The following is a 19179-nucleotide window of genomic DNA, read 5'->3' as shown; positions in this document are numbered from 1 at the left end:
TCAGCAAGGCTAAGTCTTGACTGTAAGAAATGGCTGGTTTCTATGATGAAATTCCCTCACTCCAGGCAGAGCTCTTGAGCCAGTTATCAGATGGGGGCAGACCAGGGGGAAGAAGCAACTTCTAATATGGGGATTGTGTGAAATACTTTAAGAAAACAGCCTCCTTACAGGAAGGAGAGACTGCAGTCTGCATCAAGGTCTACGCTGAATATGACCTCCAAGCCCTTTTCAAGTCCTCGGCTTCCTCTCAATGAAAAGATTAATCTGGTCACAGAAGTGACTAAGGCTCATGTTGTAGTCAACGGAATTTCTCAAAGGCACACATACATAAGCTCACCAGTTTCCCGAAGTGGCTGTTATCATGACTAGGATAACACATCACCTCCCTTTATAACGAGGAGATAATCCTAGTTCTCAGTTTTAAGATAGATTGTCCACCTAAATGTTCTGTGTTCCTTACGTGAACACCTTGATCCCAGAACCTACTGATGACATCCACCTACATTACTGTTAAGGCTGCAGCCAATCCCATGCCTTTCCCACTGCCCAAAAGCTCCCACGCAGGACGGTTCACCAAATTGCTTATTCACAGTTGCAACTACAATTGTGTCTTGTGCTTCGACCAACCAAGGATTAAGTGCTCAGGAATCCTTTTACACAATAGCCTTTACCTGGTGGAAAAACTTTTATTTCGACGCAAAGGAATTGTTCGACTCACTAAGACTACAGACTCACACATCAGACTCAGAATCCCTTCACTGCATCAGGAGCTTGGGGAGGACTGATGAAGAAGCACACGGCACATCTCAACTGGGATGTGGACACCTGAAGGCGCCGTCACCTAGGAGACACATCTACTGACATACCCATCCAGGTGTGCCTTTGGTTCAGAGGAATAGCTCTCTTAAGGCAGAAAGTGGTTGAGATTGTTACTTTTACTTTCAGCAAACTCATAAAAGGAAAAGCAAATCCACACGACCTGCAGGGAGGAAATCGGACAACTTTTAAGATTTGGACCCTGGTCTCTAAGAGTCTAGTCCATGAACCACCATTGTAGGCACTTTTCCATCTTGAAAAAGGACACCCTGGAGGGGATGAGAATTGATACAACTATGTATTACCCACTGTTTTAAGCATTTTTATGTGAAATAGGCTTCTTTATAAAGAGCCTCATGTTGAGAGCCTGATTCACTCATGCAGATGGTGGAAAAGGACAGAGGAAGCTCCCTGCCTTTATTCCTCAATGACTCAGAATATCACGTTAGAAGGAAAAAGAGCGACAGTCTTAGAGGCGTGTCAATTTCATGTATAAATTATGGTCGTATCTGTAAGGAACAGTGAGTGTGCTTACACAGTCAGTGAGAATGAATTCTTCAGTTGCTCATTGCACATAAAGGCAGTTTAATTGCTTTTCCTCCTAAAGGGGAAAAAACTGGTATCCACAAACTATAGCCTATTTTCTCATAGATTCAATTCACTAAAAATGCAATGGTTTTGTGATTGTATGCATGAATAAGCAGATTTAACATATCCTATTATGTTGGCTTTTTTTTTTTTCCAAGGTGCATAGCACATATAGCAAAAGGAAAAAGGTGTTTTTACCACCTATGGTTGAAGCACTTAAAATTATCTTTAAGTTTTTGGCATTCAACAATCATGCTTTATAGTGTAAGAAAGATAAAGAAAGTAAGAGAGAGAAAGACAGATAAGGGAGGGAGGAGGAGAGGAGGAAGGAAGGAAAGAAGGAAGGAAGGAAGGATGGAAGGAAGAGAGGAAACAGGGAAAGAAGGAACGACGGAAGATAAATATTCAGCTTCGCCGAATGTCAAGTCACAAAAAACAAAAGGAAAAGAAAGTCACTAAAAATCTTAATATGGCAACATTTCACGAATATTATGAAAAGAAAATCTCAGTACCAGTAAGCCCGTACTTATACTACAAGAATAAGATAACACAAAGAATTTTCTCTTTCTTAGGAGAATCCTTTGTTTGGATCTGGGAAAATAACGATTATTCATATATATCAATCTCAAACGATATTTGTATCAAGTGTTTAAATTATAGGCGCTTGATGTGACAGCCAATGGAATCATGTAGTCATCTTTCTGATATCTATTGCATTTTCTGACTGATATCTAATTACGTGATAAATATCTTCGTCCTATCTCCCATCTCCCAGTTTTTGACTTAGAAGTAGGGTACACGGACTCAATTTTATTTCACACAGTTCACCTTTCATTTCTCAAGTTCCGTGTAAGTCATTTAACTTCAAGACAGCTACATCTACTAGTAGCATTTTTGACCTTTATATGGTCATAAATAAATGAGAAGGCTTAGGAATACGGGGTACAACACAGACATCATTGAGAAGGACAAGAATTATCTGCATGATTTATGCATCTTCTTATGAGTTATTAATCATAAGCTTAACTTATAAATCTCAGGTGGAACCTAGGAATTTTGATGTGACACACACACATCAGTTGTGTCACTTTGCCAACTTATAAATTTTATAAAATGACAAACTATCTAATTAAGTTTCATCCCTGTCAGGTAAGATACTCTGCAAGAAATCAGAATGCCTCATATTCGTGTTCTCCTTCTTTTTTACTTAATTTATTTTTATATCTCTCAATTATAGCAAATTAACTGCCTACATAAAAAATATATTACTTAGGGATTTTTCTTCTTAAAAATGTGGATACTTAAATGTAGAGTCAGGTATCAAGTAAATAAAACATTTGCTCAACCAACCAGATGTCTGGCCTAGATGCGGACTCACAAATTCGAATGCCTACAGGCCAGGCAGACAGCGTGGGATCACAGCTTGTAGGCAACTACAGGAGATTTCTGAAGTCAGTGCCTCTACACCCTGGAAGGGCCGTCACTCTGACACTTCAGGGGGAGGCTCCCACCTGTCAATGTGGCCAAAAGTCATTCCTGACATTGCAACAGGAAAAGGGAAAGTGGATCTATAGGTCATTCACCAATTATGTGAAACCTAATTCTAAATATTGACAATTTAAAAAATATTAATATTTTGCTAACCAATCACAGCAGCTTTATGATCTCTAGTCTAAATGATTCCTACACAGACTTTTTGTGGTGCTGTTCTTCTCTTCCTTCCTTCCTCTTTTTTTTTTTTAACATTCTTTTTGGAGTGAACTAATTGGTAGCTTTTGGAGCTATGTAGACATGGCCTTAGTAACCCTATCTGGAAAATATCGAGAAAGAAAACAAAAAACACTTTTCTGAACTGTGGCGGTTTAAAGCTACATAAGATAAAATCTAGTTTCAAAACTACATGGCAAACAGTACTAGCATGGGAATCTGTATTTGACTTTTGTCAATAAAGAAAGAAAAGTTAAAATTTTCAATATACTATTAAGAATATTCAAAATGGGGGAGACTTCTCAAAAGTTCTTAGGGTCAACTGAGATATACCACTTAATTGGCAGCTTGTGATGTAGGAGAAATAATTATGCTATACTTTTCTGATTGACTCAAATACTAAGATAGTGTCAAACAGTGAAGACTACCATGTAATAACCAAGTTTAAAATGATGATCACGAACGAAATGCTCATATTTTAACAGAATACACTTCAATAGGAATAGGGAGGGGGGAGACACAAGATGTACAGAAACATGAAAGAGGAGCATGGGGTTCACAATAATACCATTCAAATTCTAAGTTGAGCTAAGAGCCAGATGAAGGTGATACAATGAAAGAAAGCTGTGTTGAAGTTGAGACCTGCATCTCTCCTGGGCCCTTCTCGTTGGGTTTGTTGCTTTCTCTCCTCTCCTCCCTCCCCCTCCAACAATCCATTCTCTGCATTGCAGGGACTTATCTTTTGCTAACATCCTTCAATGACTTTACATTGCACCTGGAAAAAACTATGAATGTGTTACCACCCAACTCCCAAACAGTCTCCATCCTGTAAACCTCTCAGACCCTGTTCTTCTCAGCACTCCAGCTCTGTCCTCTCTGTTCTTTGAGAGGTGGGAGCTCCTCTCTCCACCCGGACACACTTCCCTGCTCTTTACACCCCTGGCTCCTTCCCGTTCTTCAAGTTTCAGCCTCAGGGAGAGGCTCCGCCACCCACCACCTCATCCTCATTATTTCCTCTGCAGTAGGTACTAAGCACACTGCCTCAGCCTGGGCACATGGTCCCCATCCATGCCTGGAACTTTAAAATTGCCTCTTAAACGTGTCTTTTTACCTCCAGTCTCCCTCTTTTTGCCAAACCCACTTCTTGCCTGCTTAACAGTCCACACTGTACGTGGAGACTAAGCTTTTAAAAAATGAGAATATGATTAATGCAATTTTCACTGCTATATACTGAGTGTTTGTGTCCCCAGATTTGTATGTTGAATCCTAACTCCCAATGTGATGGTTTTGGAAGTGGTGCCTTTGGGAGGTGATAGGTCATGAGGGTGCAGCCCCATAAATGGGGTTAGTGCCCTTATAACGCAGGCCCCACAGAGCTCCCTCACCCTTTCTGCCAAGTGATGACAGAGTGAGAAGACACTGTCTAGGAACCAGGAAGCGTGTCTTTGCCAGCACCTTGATCTTGGATTCACAGCCTCCAGAACTGTGAGCAACACGTATCTGCTGTTTAAAAGCCACTCAGGCTATGGTACTCTGTTAAAGCAGCCTGAATGGACTAAGACAGCCACTTTTAAACCTTCAACAGCTTATTACCCACCAGCTTTCCTAAGAGTTTTAATATTAACTCCTTTAGCATTCTGGTGAAGTCCACTAACCTCAAACTAATATTTTAAATGCATAAACAAATACATCAGATTACAAAGGAAAAATCGGAAAGAAAAATTTGATGAAAGCCAGACTTATGGTATAGTACTAGATGTGTTGTTATTTCACTAAATGGCAGGTGGCAAGTCTAATAACTAATGTCACTTCACAATATTGTATAGTAGTATTTTGAGATATCTGCAATGATTGTAATAAAACATGGAATTATCTGTGATTTGGTGACAAAGCACAGGTAACGCTAATACTACATTCGCATCATTAGAGGTTAAGAGGAAAATATTAAAACTGTATTTTTACATTTATATAGAGATATTATGTATATTAATATTATATATAAATTATAATATCTGTATCTCATGGGGTAGATATTTACCATTCAAGTCATGGATCCCTTGAATTCTAGAACCATGGGCCTAGAGAATAAAATTCAACTTCTCAACGTGGGATGCAAATTATTTCACAATTGAATGTTACACCACATGGGCTCATCTACAAACGCGCCCTTCGCCTCTGACCTGGCCAGGCTTCATCCAGACTCTGCTGCTGGTCTCTCTTTTCTTAGAGTGTTTATTTTAGAAAACTTGTCACTGTGTATTTTCCCTCTGTCCCTTCGAGATGTATGTAAATCTTCGTAAAAGCCTCTTGTCAGTTTTAGAGCCCAGGTGTGTCTTTCTCAAGGACCTGGGGACAGTCCCTCTGAAGTGTGACATCAGGGGTGATAAGTGCCCCCACTCTGCAGTTGCCCTGGAGGACAGGAGCCGAGCTTCAGTGGCTCCAAGCCGTGTAACTACATCTTGCCTGGCAGCTGACTGAAGGGTTATGGGATTCAGGCAAACCTAGAGGGCCAAGGCCCCACACCCCAGCTCTTAAAAAGTCTCCAGCCCTTAGCTTGTATTCATTTTAAAACCTACATTTGGAATAAACACCTTAAGGAACATTTATATATATAAACAACACCCTTCGGAAGGACAGACTGTAACCCTGCATAAAGTCAGACTCAGGTGCAAAGAAATCCAGTCTTCAATCTCACCATCTCTGCAAACTCCTTGTGCTTCTTCTCAGGAATTCAGGCCCAAACCACCTTTTGCCCTTAATGTTCTGATGGTGCAGCCGTGTGCCAGGATCTACTCTGGCCAGGCCTGAGTGGTCAAGAGACAGGCACTACAAATTGTTGATATTTGTGATTTCACACATATGACAGGGATACTAGCATAATTTAATTTGAGATTTATTTGAGTGTTGTTTCTTCTTCTTATTTTTTTTTTTTGATGGTCGCCTAATCATGTGAAAGGTGCATCTGTAAACTTACAAATTGGATTTTAAATCACCACTGGCAACTCTGATGGATGGAAACTAAGAGGGAGAGGCCCAGAGAAGAACACTGCTATGATCCTCACAAAAGCTTCTTTTTTAATTTAAAGAAAGATGAATCTATATCTAGACAGATGAAGGGGACCAGAATTTGCCACTCCAAAATATGTCTTTGGCATGAGGATTATTTCGAGCTGGTTATTATTATTTTTTTAAGTTATTTTTTGGCTGCGTTGGCTCTTGGTTGCTGCACGGGCTTTCTCTAGCTGCACTGAGCAGAGGCTACTCTTCGTTGCGGTGCGTGTGCTTCTCATTGCGGTGGCTTCTCTTGTTGCAGAGCACGGGCTCTAGGCACACTGGCTTCAGTAGTTGTGGCTCGTGGGCTCTAGAGTGCAGGGTCAGTAGTTGTGGCACACGGGCTTAGTTGCTCCGCGGCATGTGGGATCTTCCCGAACCAGGGATGGAACCCGTGTCCCCTGCATTGGCAGGCGGATTCTTAACCACTGTGCCACCAGGGAAGTCTCTGGTTATTTTTAAGAAACTGCAGAAATGGGGGAATCTCTGAAAACAGAGTAGAGGTAACCTGTGTATAAGAGACATTTATGAATACATTTATGAGGGAACACTCCCTTTGTAAGGGTGTCCTTTCTCTGTTCCAGGAAGAGAAAGATGGCTAAACCTCTAGAAACTTATCAATGGAGAAGAAAAAAAGGCCTCAATCTGCACAGCAACTGTAAGCCTGTCTCCTCTGCTTTCCTGCCCACCTCCCCTGACTCCCCCCAGCTTCTGCCTCTTCAGCTGGGGTGGTGTTTAAGGTGGTGGCTTGGGCCATGCTGGGGAGTTAATCAGGTTCCCTGGGAATCTCCCCTGTATGCAGCAGGCATGCATGTTATTAACTTCTGATTTTCCACTGTTAATCTGCCTTTTTGTACAGGGGGTCTCAGCCAAGAACCTAGAAAAGCAGGGTCCCCTACACAAACATTTGTAGGAAAGGTAAAAATCTCAGTTCAGCATATGAATTTTCCTCAGTCCTTAAGAATGCATGACTTTGCATCTTCTCTACCACCACCACTCCGAGTTCACTTTTCTTTCTGGGTTCTCAGTGCTCTGTTTGGGTTCTTTCGCACATTTCATATGTTCCTTTTTGACTCTGGATAGAGAGTCAAGTGGAGTCACGTGCACAGGAGCAGTTTATTTATCAGTAAACCTGTGTTAGCGTCAAGGCCCGGGTCGGAGCTCACGGATGGGATTCCTTTAACTAGTAAGGCTTCAGAATCCGAGCCCTCAGACCCTGCTCTGTCCTCTTCCCAATGACAATGTGAAAGTTCACCTGAGCTCAGGAATCCTAGAGAAAAGTTGAGGTGAGGAAACCCACCCCCTTCCCTAACGCCTCTGTGTTACAGGAAATGACTTAGTGCAAAGAACCACCTCCCCCAGGACTGAGATAAGAGTCAAGGTGCCCTGTGGTTACCTGTGACCGGACCTGATAAAATCCTCCGAATTCCCATGCTTTCCCTTTAAAAGGTTAGCTGAACTGTTTGGTCCTCAGTGGCCAACTGGAACAAAACTCTTGTAAGCCAAACTTCAGTTACGCTTTTCTTCCCCCTCAGGCCCCTAAACGTTGGCCCACCCTCAGCCTGGGCCACAGACAGGTGGCCTCAGGGAAAGACCTGCTTTCACCCACATCCCCTCATGCCCCTCCTGGTCACCGCAGTCCCTACCCCCAGCCTCTTCGAGCTTTGTTTACTGCTCTCCAGGAGGGAAAAGCCTCTTCCTAACCCTTGAGATGCTTCCTGATCTTATGGCTGGAGCCTTGTTCTCTCTATGGCAATAGACCTCTTCCCCTCTTGCAATAAATAATCCTTCCCAATGAAAGTCTCTTCTTACTAAATCTGAATTTGTTTTGCATTTGACACCAGTTATAGGAGCCTTTGGTGCTTCAGCCTCAGGGGGGAGAGAAGCCTCTCTGAGCAGCAGTGGAGAATCAGTCGTTTTAAGTTGGGACAGGGAGGGGAGAGCTGGCGGGAGGGGGCAGTTCACACACAAAGGTACCAGGAAGGACAGGGTCCCAGAGGAGAATGCACCCACCGGCCGGGGCTTTCTGGCTGAAACGGGGTGGAGCTGGAGGCTGTAGGAGGGATGCAGTGGGAGCACAGGCAGAAGGAAGGGTCCGTGACGGTCTGCAGAATGAGAGGCAACGGCAGCTGCCACAGGCTCAGTGCCCAGATGCTGAGACAGAGACCGATGGATGGACCCGTGGTCCCTCACTTGTGTGGGAGACGGCTGTTGACTCCACCAGGCCTGCTGAGTCCTTGTGTAGGTACTGGAAAGAGCTACATCCGTGTTTGCTCAATAAAACTTGGGGTATTTTGAGAACAAGCAGATGCAGGAGAAAACTCTAAAAACAGGGCACAGGGTCCCCTTTTGTAGAGGAAATTTACATTTACGAAGAAAATGTACATTTGCAGAGCTTTCTCTTCTCGTTAAATCAGCACAACAAGCCTGACTCAACAACCCTTGTGAACCACACATTTCCTGCTTTTCTCCCCATTGCCACCTCCCCTTCCTAGAAGCCCCAAACCCTTCTCCTTTGTTTTAGCCTCAGATGGTACCTAAACCCGAGTTCTAACCACTCCTTTGAGTGACTCACGTCTGGGTTCTCCCAGGTGTCTGTGTGTCCGAGTGACGGGCATGTTAATGAACTTGTGCTTGTTCTCCTCTTGCTAATCTGTCTCTGGCCGGTCCCATCACCCCCACTGGAGAATCTCAGATGACACGAAGAACTGCCGACACGGCCGATTGTGTCACTAGCGGGGTGTTAAAGGCAGATGCCTGCAGGTGGGCAGGAGAAGTGAGGAAGAGGAGGAGACGCTGGGAGAGCTGGGGTAGACCATTCCTCCCAGAGGTTTCTTACAAAGTGGGAGCTGAAGGAAGATGCGGGTCATTAAAATTAAGTATAAACAGGGGTGTGTGTGAGGGAGAGAGGAATTTGAGTATATTTGAAACACTAATGAGAAAGATCTGGTAGAGAAGTAGCAGCTGGAAATGCAATAAGGGAAGATGATTCCTGCCTTGACAGCCCTGACAGAGTAGAAAGAAACATTCTCGAGCCTAGAGCCCGGGAGGGGTTGCCTGGAAGCAGGCGGAACATTCTCTTGTCTCCAAACGGAGGACGGGCAGGGTTGCAGGCAGACCTCCGTGCTGGCCTGGGGGAAGCTGTCTCCCTTCCGCTGTTCTCTCTGTGTGTAAGCCTTTCCAGGAGGAAGTGATACCCTTGGCTGAGATGGAGGGGGATCGAGGTGAGACGGAATGAGAGACACAGACGGACCTAGAGAAATCCTGGCAAGGTCTCCTGCTGCATTCCTCAACCTGTACCACCCTCTTTTTTCTCCTACCTGGATTCCTATTTTAAGAGACCCAAATTCTAGAAACATAAATTTATATTTTAAGTAACAACTGAAGTAACAAGGTCTAAGAGTTCAACACAAAATGCCATCCTCTTTCAGTAATAAAATATTAAATCTCTATTTTTCCAGGGTAGCCTATGAAATTAAAGAAATCAAGTGATTTTGCTGTGTTAAAAAAAGACTCCCCTTTTGACATTTTCAACTTCATTTGAATTAACAACATTCAAGAAAAGGCCAGCTAAATTACTGTGTTTGAAATGAAAACTTTGAACTTTTTCACATGTCAAAAATGCTTTGATAATGGTAGATTCAAACTTTTGTTAGAGATCTCATATTTTGATGGTTTAAAAACACGTAAGGTTCATTCTCGTTTTTTTTTCTGGCATAATTTGAACATGACTTGAATAGTACATAGAACCATTACTCTGAGCTGAGACAAGGCTTAAGGGCACGAGAGACACGGTCAGACCCACTTCCACTGTGAACAGACTCCCTGCACCACAGTCCTGATGGGAAATACCTACACGTGGCCAAGAGGACATGGTGACAGGTGAGAAGGCTACCTGATGATGGGGCCAAGGGGCTTGAAGGTGGTGATGGTGGCCGTTGGGGGGAGAGACAAGGGACTTCAGGTGAAGCAGTGACAGTGCATGGCTGACCCTGTTCCTTGTGTCTGTGTCCTGACTTGTGTGTACAACAGCCAAGACTCCACTCCACTCCCAATCAGAAAACTGTGCCCAACTAGAAATGACTCCAGCTGTACAAGCCTTTAACCGGCTAGGGAGGTTTACCCTTACAATTTACCTGTAAGAAGCATCCCTAGATGCGTTTTGACTCCTTACCTTGGTAAGTGAGTTTAAACCCTGGCCGGTTCTGCGAGTGGTCGCTGTAAAAGTGGATGAGCGTTTCATGAGTTGTGCTCAGCAAGGGCGCAGGCAGGTCGGGGCCACTGAACTGCCCCATCATCGGGCTGGTGTGGAAAGGTCCGTTTTGAATTTCAAGGTAGTCATGATTAGCTTCGGTAGAAAAATTCAGAAATTGAATATGTGCACCTATGAAAAAATATGCAAAATCGGTGGAAGTTAATATCAAATTTTATGATAATGTTTACCAATAGGGATTAAAATTGTATCAGTTTCCCCAAACAGCATCTCTCTAGGAGGCCGAGTGGAGCGCACACTTCGTGAATTACAATGATCCTTGGTTCAATTTCACCTCAGCCACCTGCTAGCTGTGTGACCTTTGTCCATGTAGTAAATGCCCCTAAGTCAACTTATTTGTGAAATATGGGTGTTACCAGCATTGCATCACAGAGACATGCAGGTATAATTCTTAGAATGGTGACTTATATCCATACATATGGCAGTGATTTTGTCCAGCTGCTATCATAATCATTACAACCAGAAACACAAGGTTGTAATCGTACGTCAAATCATCCTTAATTTGTGGCTTTATCAAGGAAGAAGCCAATACAGATCTAACAAAATGCAACAAGCTTTAAAAGTGGCTTTTAAATGGAAGGGCATACCACTGCACAAGAAATTTCTTAGTTTGGTAAGTGATTGTTTCAATTGTGTAGTGCCTGCAAAACAAATTACTGATGTTTGCAAGAAACTCACTCGGATCAACCCCACTCTAGCTCTCACAATTCAATCTAACAGCCTGGCACAGGGCAAGATACCAAGACTGTCTGAAGGACCCATATTGCTAGCACCATACTGATATGTGTCTCAGATAAGCTACAGTGATAACTTAGAAGAAAATCAAAATCAAAATAATTTAGTTATTTGCTATGGCATTGTGGTAGTTTTGAAACTTTAATTGACTACTGTGTCTGAAATATTTTAATTCACTTTCAAGTTTATTGAGAATGCCAGACATTAGCTTTTGCATAAATCCAGGCAATTAAGTTAGATCTGTAAAGCCTAAACTGAGAATACCAACAGCTATTGTAGATCATTCTCTCAACATATGAGGAAAGCTTTACTTTGTGTTATGCTCCTCCTGTTGATAGATAAAAAGAGCTTTATTTTTTTCCTTTTCATCTAATATATTTGACATGTTTCCTAGGTTTTAGGATATTAAAATTATCATATTAAAGATCATGTTAACATAGATTACCCTACTTAAGTGTAAATACCTAGAGAATTTAAAGCAACATATCTACTTAGTATTGATGGAAAACGCAGGTATCAAAAGCCTGAATTCAGTAAAATAGAAAAAGAAGAAAAGCTCATGCAAAGAGTAATAGGGGAAGAACAACCTAAAGGTACTCAATAAAATTTAAAATCATCCAAGAAACACAATTTTACCAATTATGAAGAAAACCTTGTGAGGAGGAACAAAAGAGTAAATAATGGCCTTTCTGACTGGGCAGAGTGTAAGGCCACCTATCACGCTTGGGGTTCAGTTTATCAGGTAATCACTGTTATGACCATCATTTCACAGGTGAGCAAACTAAGGCTCAGAAAGGCTGGGTGTTATGTCCCATGTACCACAGGGAGAGGCAGAGTTGGATGGACACCAGCTCCAGTTGACAGAGCCCTCACGTTCTCTGGTTTAGCATGAAAACGTGCTAGTCAAAAGCTAATGATATCACCATGTTAAAAATATTACAGTTTTTTTGGAGAAAATAATTTTGTGTTAAAATTGTTCAACCTAGTTTGATAGAGAAGATTGGAAGAAGTAGAATGTGGAATACTTCACGAAGAGACCGAGAGAGTGAAAAGCAGAAGAAAGACTTACAATGAAACATCTTTAATAAGAAAACCAAACTTCGGAATCTTTTTTGGAAGGAGTAATTCAATTTGTAACATATGGTCCAAACATATGTACTGGCGGCACATGAGCGGCCAGAGAAGGAACAGCCCAGCCTGTGGCCGTCCTGCCCATTCTAATACTAGGCACAACAGGCGACCAACATGGAAAAAACCTATAAATTTAAAACATTTCTGCAAATATTAAAAAGTGTTGAAGAGACATCAGTGAGCTAATTCATTTTCTCCTAAATCCCAGTAAATACGTTTGGTCAAAAGAAATTTGGAAGCAAGAAAAGAAGAAAGAGAGAGAGAAGGATTGAGAGAGATAAAGATAGAGAAAAAGAAAGAGAGAGAGACAGGGAGAAAGCAAAGAAGGAAGGAAAGCAGGCAGGAAGGAGAGCAGGCAGGGCTAGTGGTCCCCAGCCCTTCAATTCTGACCTGTCTCCTGTGACAGTTGAACCTCTTCCTAAGTCACGCATCAGTATCTGATCTATTCCCTCACCCACTGCTGAATTAAATACAGTTCTCTTTTGTGGCCTGGTCCACAAATCTGATAACAAAAAGAGATTTCTTTTGCTAATTAATAAACTATACTAATGGATTTCTTTTTTTTGGTGACTACATCAAGGCCACGGAACCCCTGTGGTCTACAGAGTTTCATAAATACCCGTCACATTCTTCACCAGGAGGAAGAACACAGAAGCTGACACAATGACAATCAAAAACGAATGTTGAATTACTGACATTTCTATTTATGTTCTAAAAGTACCAGATAGGATGTGAAACTAGGGCAAGATTAGAACACTTAAAAAACGTATTCTCTTTCTAGGTATAAAATCAAATAGCAGGGAAATGGCTTAAAATAGGCTCATTTCAGATAAGCATATGCAGAGTCAGATGTATTCATCCAGAGACGCATTTTGAAATTCACAGAATGACCCAGTCAAGAAAGAAATGAGAGACAGCAAGCAGATCAAGGGGCAAAAAAAAGGAAAGCTGGCCAATATCTCCAAAGCAAAGGAAATAGTGACCGTGGCCTTTTACTGACTTGGAATTAAACTTGAGATGGAAATGGAATTATGACAATTATAATTTTATGAAAAAAATTAGCATATTTAGCAGGATAAAGTATCCAGCCACATATCAAACTACCTAATACATATCAGGAAATAGAACCAAGCCCAGCTCTAATCTGGTTTAGAATGGAATTTTTAGCTATCTAATTTTCAGCAAATTGTGTCCAGTTTGACATCATGAAGCCAAAATGAAGGGATTAAAATAAGTATAACCTAGTTATTCTTTTCTTATCTCACAGAATACCAAAAATGTGTCATTGCAACAAGAAAACCAGTCTGAATGCCCATCTCAGGTGGAATTTACACCGATTGTCATTACACACTGAAAATTAAGTGACAGTAAAAGGCACCTGCAGAAAAAATTTTGACTTTGGATTTTGACAAAACTTTGAATAGTAACCTGACCATGGCTTCAGAGTTAAACTCTCGTCTCTTAGTTGATAGAACCTGTGAATAGTAAAGTGCTCTATTTTATATCTTCTGTGCATAATACACATATAGCAAAAGAGTTAATAGTTTTAGAATTCAGTGGATAGTCTAAGGAGTCTTTTACATCCTCCTTACACTTCTAGATGGTTTAAAGGCATGGCCAATTTGGACCTCATGGTGTGCGGTATAAGTGCAGTGGGTTTTAAATATAAAAAGCAATTATACTCCAATAAAGATGTTAAAAAAAAAAAGGGAATGGTAAAGTAGAAAAACTTGATTTCATTTCTGTTAACTATGCCTTTAGAAATTTCAAGAAAATAGAGACACAAGTTCTGTGGTGATTGAGCTCATGCCAAAGCCACAAAAAACAGCAACCCAAATTTGTGGAAAGGAAAGAAAACAACATAGAAATCATTAGAGCATTTGGCTTAGAAACTAAAAGCAGTTAACAGTTAAGTAATGCCTTCTCCATATCAGGCGTTTGCATTACTTCCGAACGGCTGTCGGAGAATGATATTTTATTGTATTCGTTTTAAAGATAAGGGACAAAGGTTCAAAAACATGTTGATAACTTGGGCAAATTCATACCATCAGTCACTGACAGAACTAGGATTTCTACTCAGCTAACCTCAGAGCTCAGACATGAGGAACCACCATCTACACTGCCCACTCCTTAGACAAAGTCCCTTGATTGCAGGCCCTCACAGAGGCTGGATGCAGGAAATAGCTGCCGGGGGGATGAGTAATTAGCACGGGGAGACCAAGGTGGCTTTCACGTGATGCCAGAGCAACCAATCATTTTGTCTATTTAATTAAGCTATTGACTGGTCCATGCGTGTGGGACGGAAGAAGGATTAATCAGAAGAATTATTTGACGGAGCTGGTAGCTGCTTAACGAATGGGTCGGATATCTATCAGGTGGTCCCACGCATATTCAGTCATATGGAAAGATCCAAAACACAGCAATAAAATCCTCCATGAATGAAAGGCATCTAACCTATTTTTTTTCAAGAAAAGGCACTGATGTCTCATATTCTGGATAGGTGTGTTTTTCAGGGTGGCAGGGGGAATTGCAGTCACCTCTACAGTAATTATTAGTACAATAATCCTTAACACCCTGAGCAACCCAAACCCAAACTGACAATCCAGGAAACAGGAATGTACATGCCTCTTCCCTAAATTTAAATGTATAATTTCATGTTTAGAAGTATATTTATAGATTATAAAATTTATCACAGACAAACCTGGTGTGGTACTTAAATTTAATCTGTAGCAAATTATTCCAAAGCATAACTACATCTATTCTAAAAAGCTAGGGACAGTCACACTATTTTGCAGGTAGTTAGGATTTAAGACATAAGGTTTCTTATTGCTTATTCTTCAAGATGCTTTTTAAAGCCCAATACTAGGCAATATCACAGATTTTAAAGACAAATAATTTTAATTGTAATATTTCATAAATATTTTAAAAATTTTGACCTTTCTTCAAATAAATTTTTTTAGGTTCATAGATCATGATCATGAGGTCAGACAATCTAATTGTTCTTTTTTTTTTTCCTGAATTACTGTCTTGCATATTGGTTTATCAGTGAGTGAGCAACATACGGAAATACGCCAAACAATAGCCTTCTCAAATCACAGGACAGTAAAGTTGAGAAAATAAATTAATAAAATGTGTATATCCACTCATGAGTAAAATGTTTCTAATGAGGTTTGAAAGAAAAGTGGGAACTATTTGCAATAACAATTTAAAAACCAGCTAGCTTTTTGCTGCTGTTGTTTATGACACGCCAAGCCTGGTACTAAATTTCTCGCCCGAGTTGTTCTGGTGAATCCTCATGTAACCCTGTGTGGTTATTTCCTTTTTAGAGGTGAGGAAGACGAGGTTCCTGGAGGTTCACTCAGTGCAGTAGCCTGAGTGAACTATCACTACTCGCCTTATAAGCTTGTGACCCTCAAGATGCTAAGACCCTGTTGGAACCTCCTGGGTCACCTACAGCTCCGATCCTGACACCTGACTCCAAACACTGAACCAACCACGTCCAGATCTTCAGATCCCCAGGGTGAGAAAACAGACCAGGCTTTGAGGATAGCTGAGCCAATGTTGGTTAAAGGCAAAGGTTTCTGTTCCGTCTACCACAGAGCACAATTACGGCCTCTATGTTCAGAGAGTTCAGGGTTTAAAAAACAAAACTAAAAAACCTGGAAGAAATAGAGTGCCTCTGTGATCCTTCTATGAACTGTTTCCCCTTTTTTATCCCCACACTCTGGTGGCCCCTTCAAGAACTCAGTGGACATGAACCTCACGTGTGTTCTCCACAGTGTGGGGGTGTCCCTTCCATGCTCTCCCCTTGCCCCGGTGGCCTCACTCCCACCGCCCTCTTGGCGGCTCTCAGCTGAGCAGGTGGACCCTCTCTTTCCTGCTGCCCTCCTGGCACAGATTCTTAAGGCAAGAGCTTTGAAAACGTAAAAAATATAATCCTCTTCTAGGGCAACGATTTCCACTTATGCTTATGTTCATTCATCACTCAACTAACATTCATAAGTACTCAATTACTCTGAGACATTCTGGGACATTCTGTGAGTATCTAATTTGGCACCCCTATCATACTGTGTACTTTTGAGAAAATCACAGGTGGGGAAAACCCAAATTAATGAACTAAAATATAAGGACATCATGAGGCAGACAAGGAAAGGCATGATAGGGAATCAAAATTTCACAAAGACTGTGAATTTCTGAAGCAGGCCAGAATGGGATTTTAGTGTACATAACAATTAAAATTATGAACTATTTAAGGTAGGTAACCTGAAAGTTCATAACTAAATATGATAAAAAGCCATTTTCATAAACCTAAATCAATGCAAGTTATAACAACAAAAATTTATAGAACAATACTAGAATGAGTCATAACTTGAGAAAAACCTTAAAAATTGTTCAAAAGAAACTACCACCATTACTGAATTCCAGTGATACATTATAAAAGACAGTGTTATAAATAAAGAGATTGATAATTGAATTAGGGATGCTACATTTTGCACTTCATGTGCCTACTGTATCATCATTCAACTAATTTAATTTGCCTTGAAAAGTCTTGCACGGCTGAATTGATTTTTCAAGTAACTTTCTGTTCTCAAAGTTATTCTGCCAAAGCTTTATTTAAATCTGTAAGCCACTTTCAATTAAAGACACAGTTACGTCAACAGAATAGGCCCATTTTTCACTCAGCCTAATTCTTTCCAAGACAAAAATTAAAAAGTTGAGTTTTGAGGAATTAAAAAGTGTGTCACTCACCGTAGCCAGTGGGCAAGGCGATCTTCCAGGTGCAGTCCAGGTTGCTGGGGTAGGTGCCCGGGAACCCCGGGCTCAGGATCACGCCCCCCATGCTGCTCAAGGTCCCCCCGCAGGTCGCTGTAGGCCAGACAAGGGGAGTTAGTGCTGTGTGTCATCGTTTTCCAGCAAGGACAATTCACTCCCCCCACTCTATGGGACCATGCTACCTAGAAGCAAGTCTTCAGAAACGAATTTGCACCTCATTTCAGCACATACATAATGTGATGCCCTTTAGTTATTTATGGGTCTAGTTCTCCCTCCTGAGTGTCCACTGCCTAAGGACAAAGACAGGTCTTCAGTTTATCTACTTCTGGTCCACAGAGGCTCCCAGTAAAGCTTGGTCAATTTAATGCATTTTGGTCAGGCATCCGATTGACTTTCAGGTTCTGAGTCATCATCAATACTCACACCTTTAAGTCAGGACAACTATCATTGTCCTGGGAGAGAGAGAAGGGGATCTCGATGTTGGGTGCAATTCCTTGAGTACTTAGTTATCACTGTATGTGATCGCATTCTTTTGTTCATCTCAAAAGACAAGAACCATTGGATGGGCGTACAAACAGAGCCCCCAAAAGCTGTGTATCAATCTTTTTTCCTTTGTGATATTTAAAAAACTCCATCAATGGGCTTCTCTTATTTTACATCTGTCCAATGATCCCACCAAGATTTTCAGTATAACCCTCAAGTTTCAGCCTTCTTCCCGGGGCTCATCTGTCCACCATCATTTGGTAGCCTGACTCCTGCCTCCTGCTGGGGAAACCCCTCCAGGCCAGGCCCTTTCTTATGGTTAAACAGCATATTCAAAGAGTTTTTGGTACAATGGTATGGCTAAAGAACAAGGTGCTTTTTTTTATAAAAGAGCCAGGGATCTTGGGGTTTTAACTGGGTTTATATATCTTATTTTATACAGATTCCTGATATTTTGGTGAGAATATATGGGATTTTTACTCCAGGGCACAGGCCATGTCCCGCTGGAGGGATCCCATGATGCAGGGAATGCCAGCTTGGTGCAGGGCCCTGGCAAACGGCTTGGCTACCTTGAGGCTTGTCATGATGTTCAATTTAGTTAATATCCGTTAAGCTCTGGGAATGATGCTTGACACTCAGTAACTTGTAGAGAAGTGTTTTGCTGTAAATTGTCTTCATTAGTACTATTATTAAAAAAAATCAGGACTTGAGATTTCTAAGAACTTATCAGTAAAATAGTATCTCTTCATGGATTTCTAGTCCTAAAATCCCCCAGCTTGGATTAATCGAAAGCTAACAGCTAAAAAAACTTTCAATCTCTCAAATAAGTCTTTGAAATTTATTGTGAGATGTTTGTGAGTTTTCCAATGAAAAAACTTTCTCTATACCTTGTAAGGAATTAGGAGCAAGCAAGTGTTATGGAAGTTGATGCATCTTTGACATCTGCTAATATATGAAACATGTAAAATAAAAGATACAATTAATTATATTTGGCTAATATAGGTAAACTATTCAAATAAAACATTTCCTCACATAATACAGAGTGTCAGCAATGACATATCATTTGATTGAATACCCACTGTGAGTTGATTTTATTTCAAAGGTTAAAATATTTGAATTTCCACGTTTAAGGGAAAGCTCCTCATTTAAAAATACACAGGGAGACGGATGTTCTATGCCCGAATCCCTGTCCCAGTGAGTCCCTCCACAGGGCGGCTGCCTTGATATCAAATACTTTTTGATATAAAATACTGTCCCTCCAACTTCACATCACTTACTGGTACTTCTCAATTTTGTTTCTGGAAGTGTGATTTTCCTGAGGCTAAAGGTGTACACGGAACCCTTCTCAGACTCTCAGACCAGCTACATTCATTCTTGCCATGAATTAATCCACTGGCTTCTGATATGCACGTGCTGTGCGTTTAGTGCCTCGAGCTAGCAGTCTTGCATCTAATCCCTGTCGGTTGGTCCAGAGATGCTGGAAAAGCTGAGGAACCACATCCAGGGGGAGAAGGTGCTTGTCCAATCCAATAACGGCATTATGATGTTATCATCATGTAACAAATGTTTGAAAGGAATTTAAAAGTGCATCTTTGAAGCTCAAAAGTGGCTCAAGGAGGTCA

The 19179-nt window shown here is 41.3% G+C and overlaps 1 protein-coding gene across 1 annotated transcript in view; it reads right to left on the bottom strand.

The window, feature by feature from the left end:
* CSMD1 (CUB and Sushi multiple domains 1) overlaps nt 1-19179 on the bottom strand; it is a 1821295-nt gene that overhangs the window by 138779 nt on the left and 1663337 nt on the right. Inside the window, exons 40-41 of the mRNA XM_059909813.1 lie at nt 17051-17167; nt 10337-10546 (exon numbers count right to left, since the gene is read on the bottom strand). Of these exons, the coding sequence (XP_059765796.1) occupies nt 10337-10546; nt 17051-17167 (327 nt within the window). The remainder of the gene's footprint in view (nt 1-10336; nt 10547-17050; nt 17168-19179) is intronic.

The sequence above is a fragment of the Balaenoptera ricei genome, chromosome 21, assembly GCF_028023285.1.
Source record: "Balaenoptera ricei isolate mBalRic1 chromosome 21, mBalRic1.hap2, whole genome shotgun sequence".
Lineage (NCBI taxonomy): Eukaryota > Metazoa > Chordata > Mammalia > Artiodactyla > Balaenopteridae > Balaenoptera > Balaenoptera ricei.
Note: the sequence above shows the minus strand (reverse complement) of the source record. Positions and strands in the feature narration are given on the sequence as shown.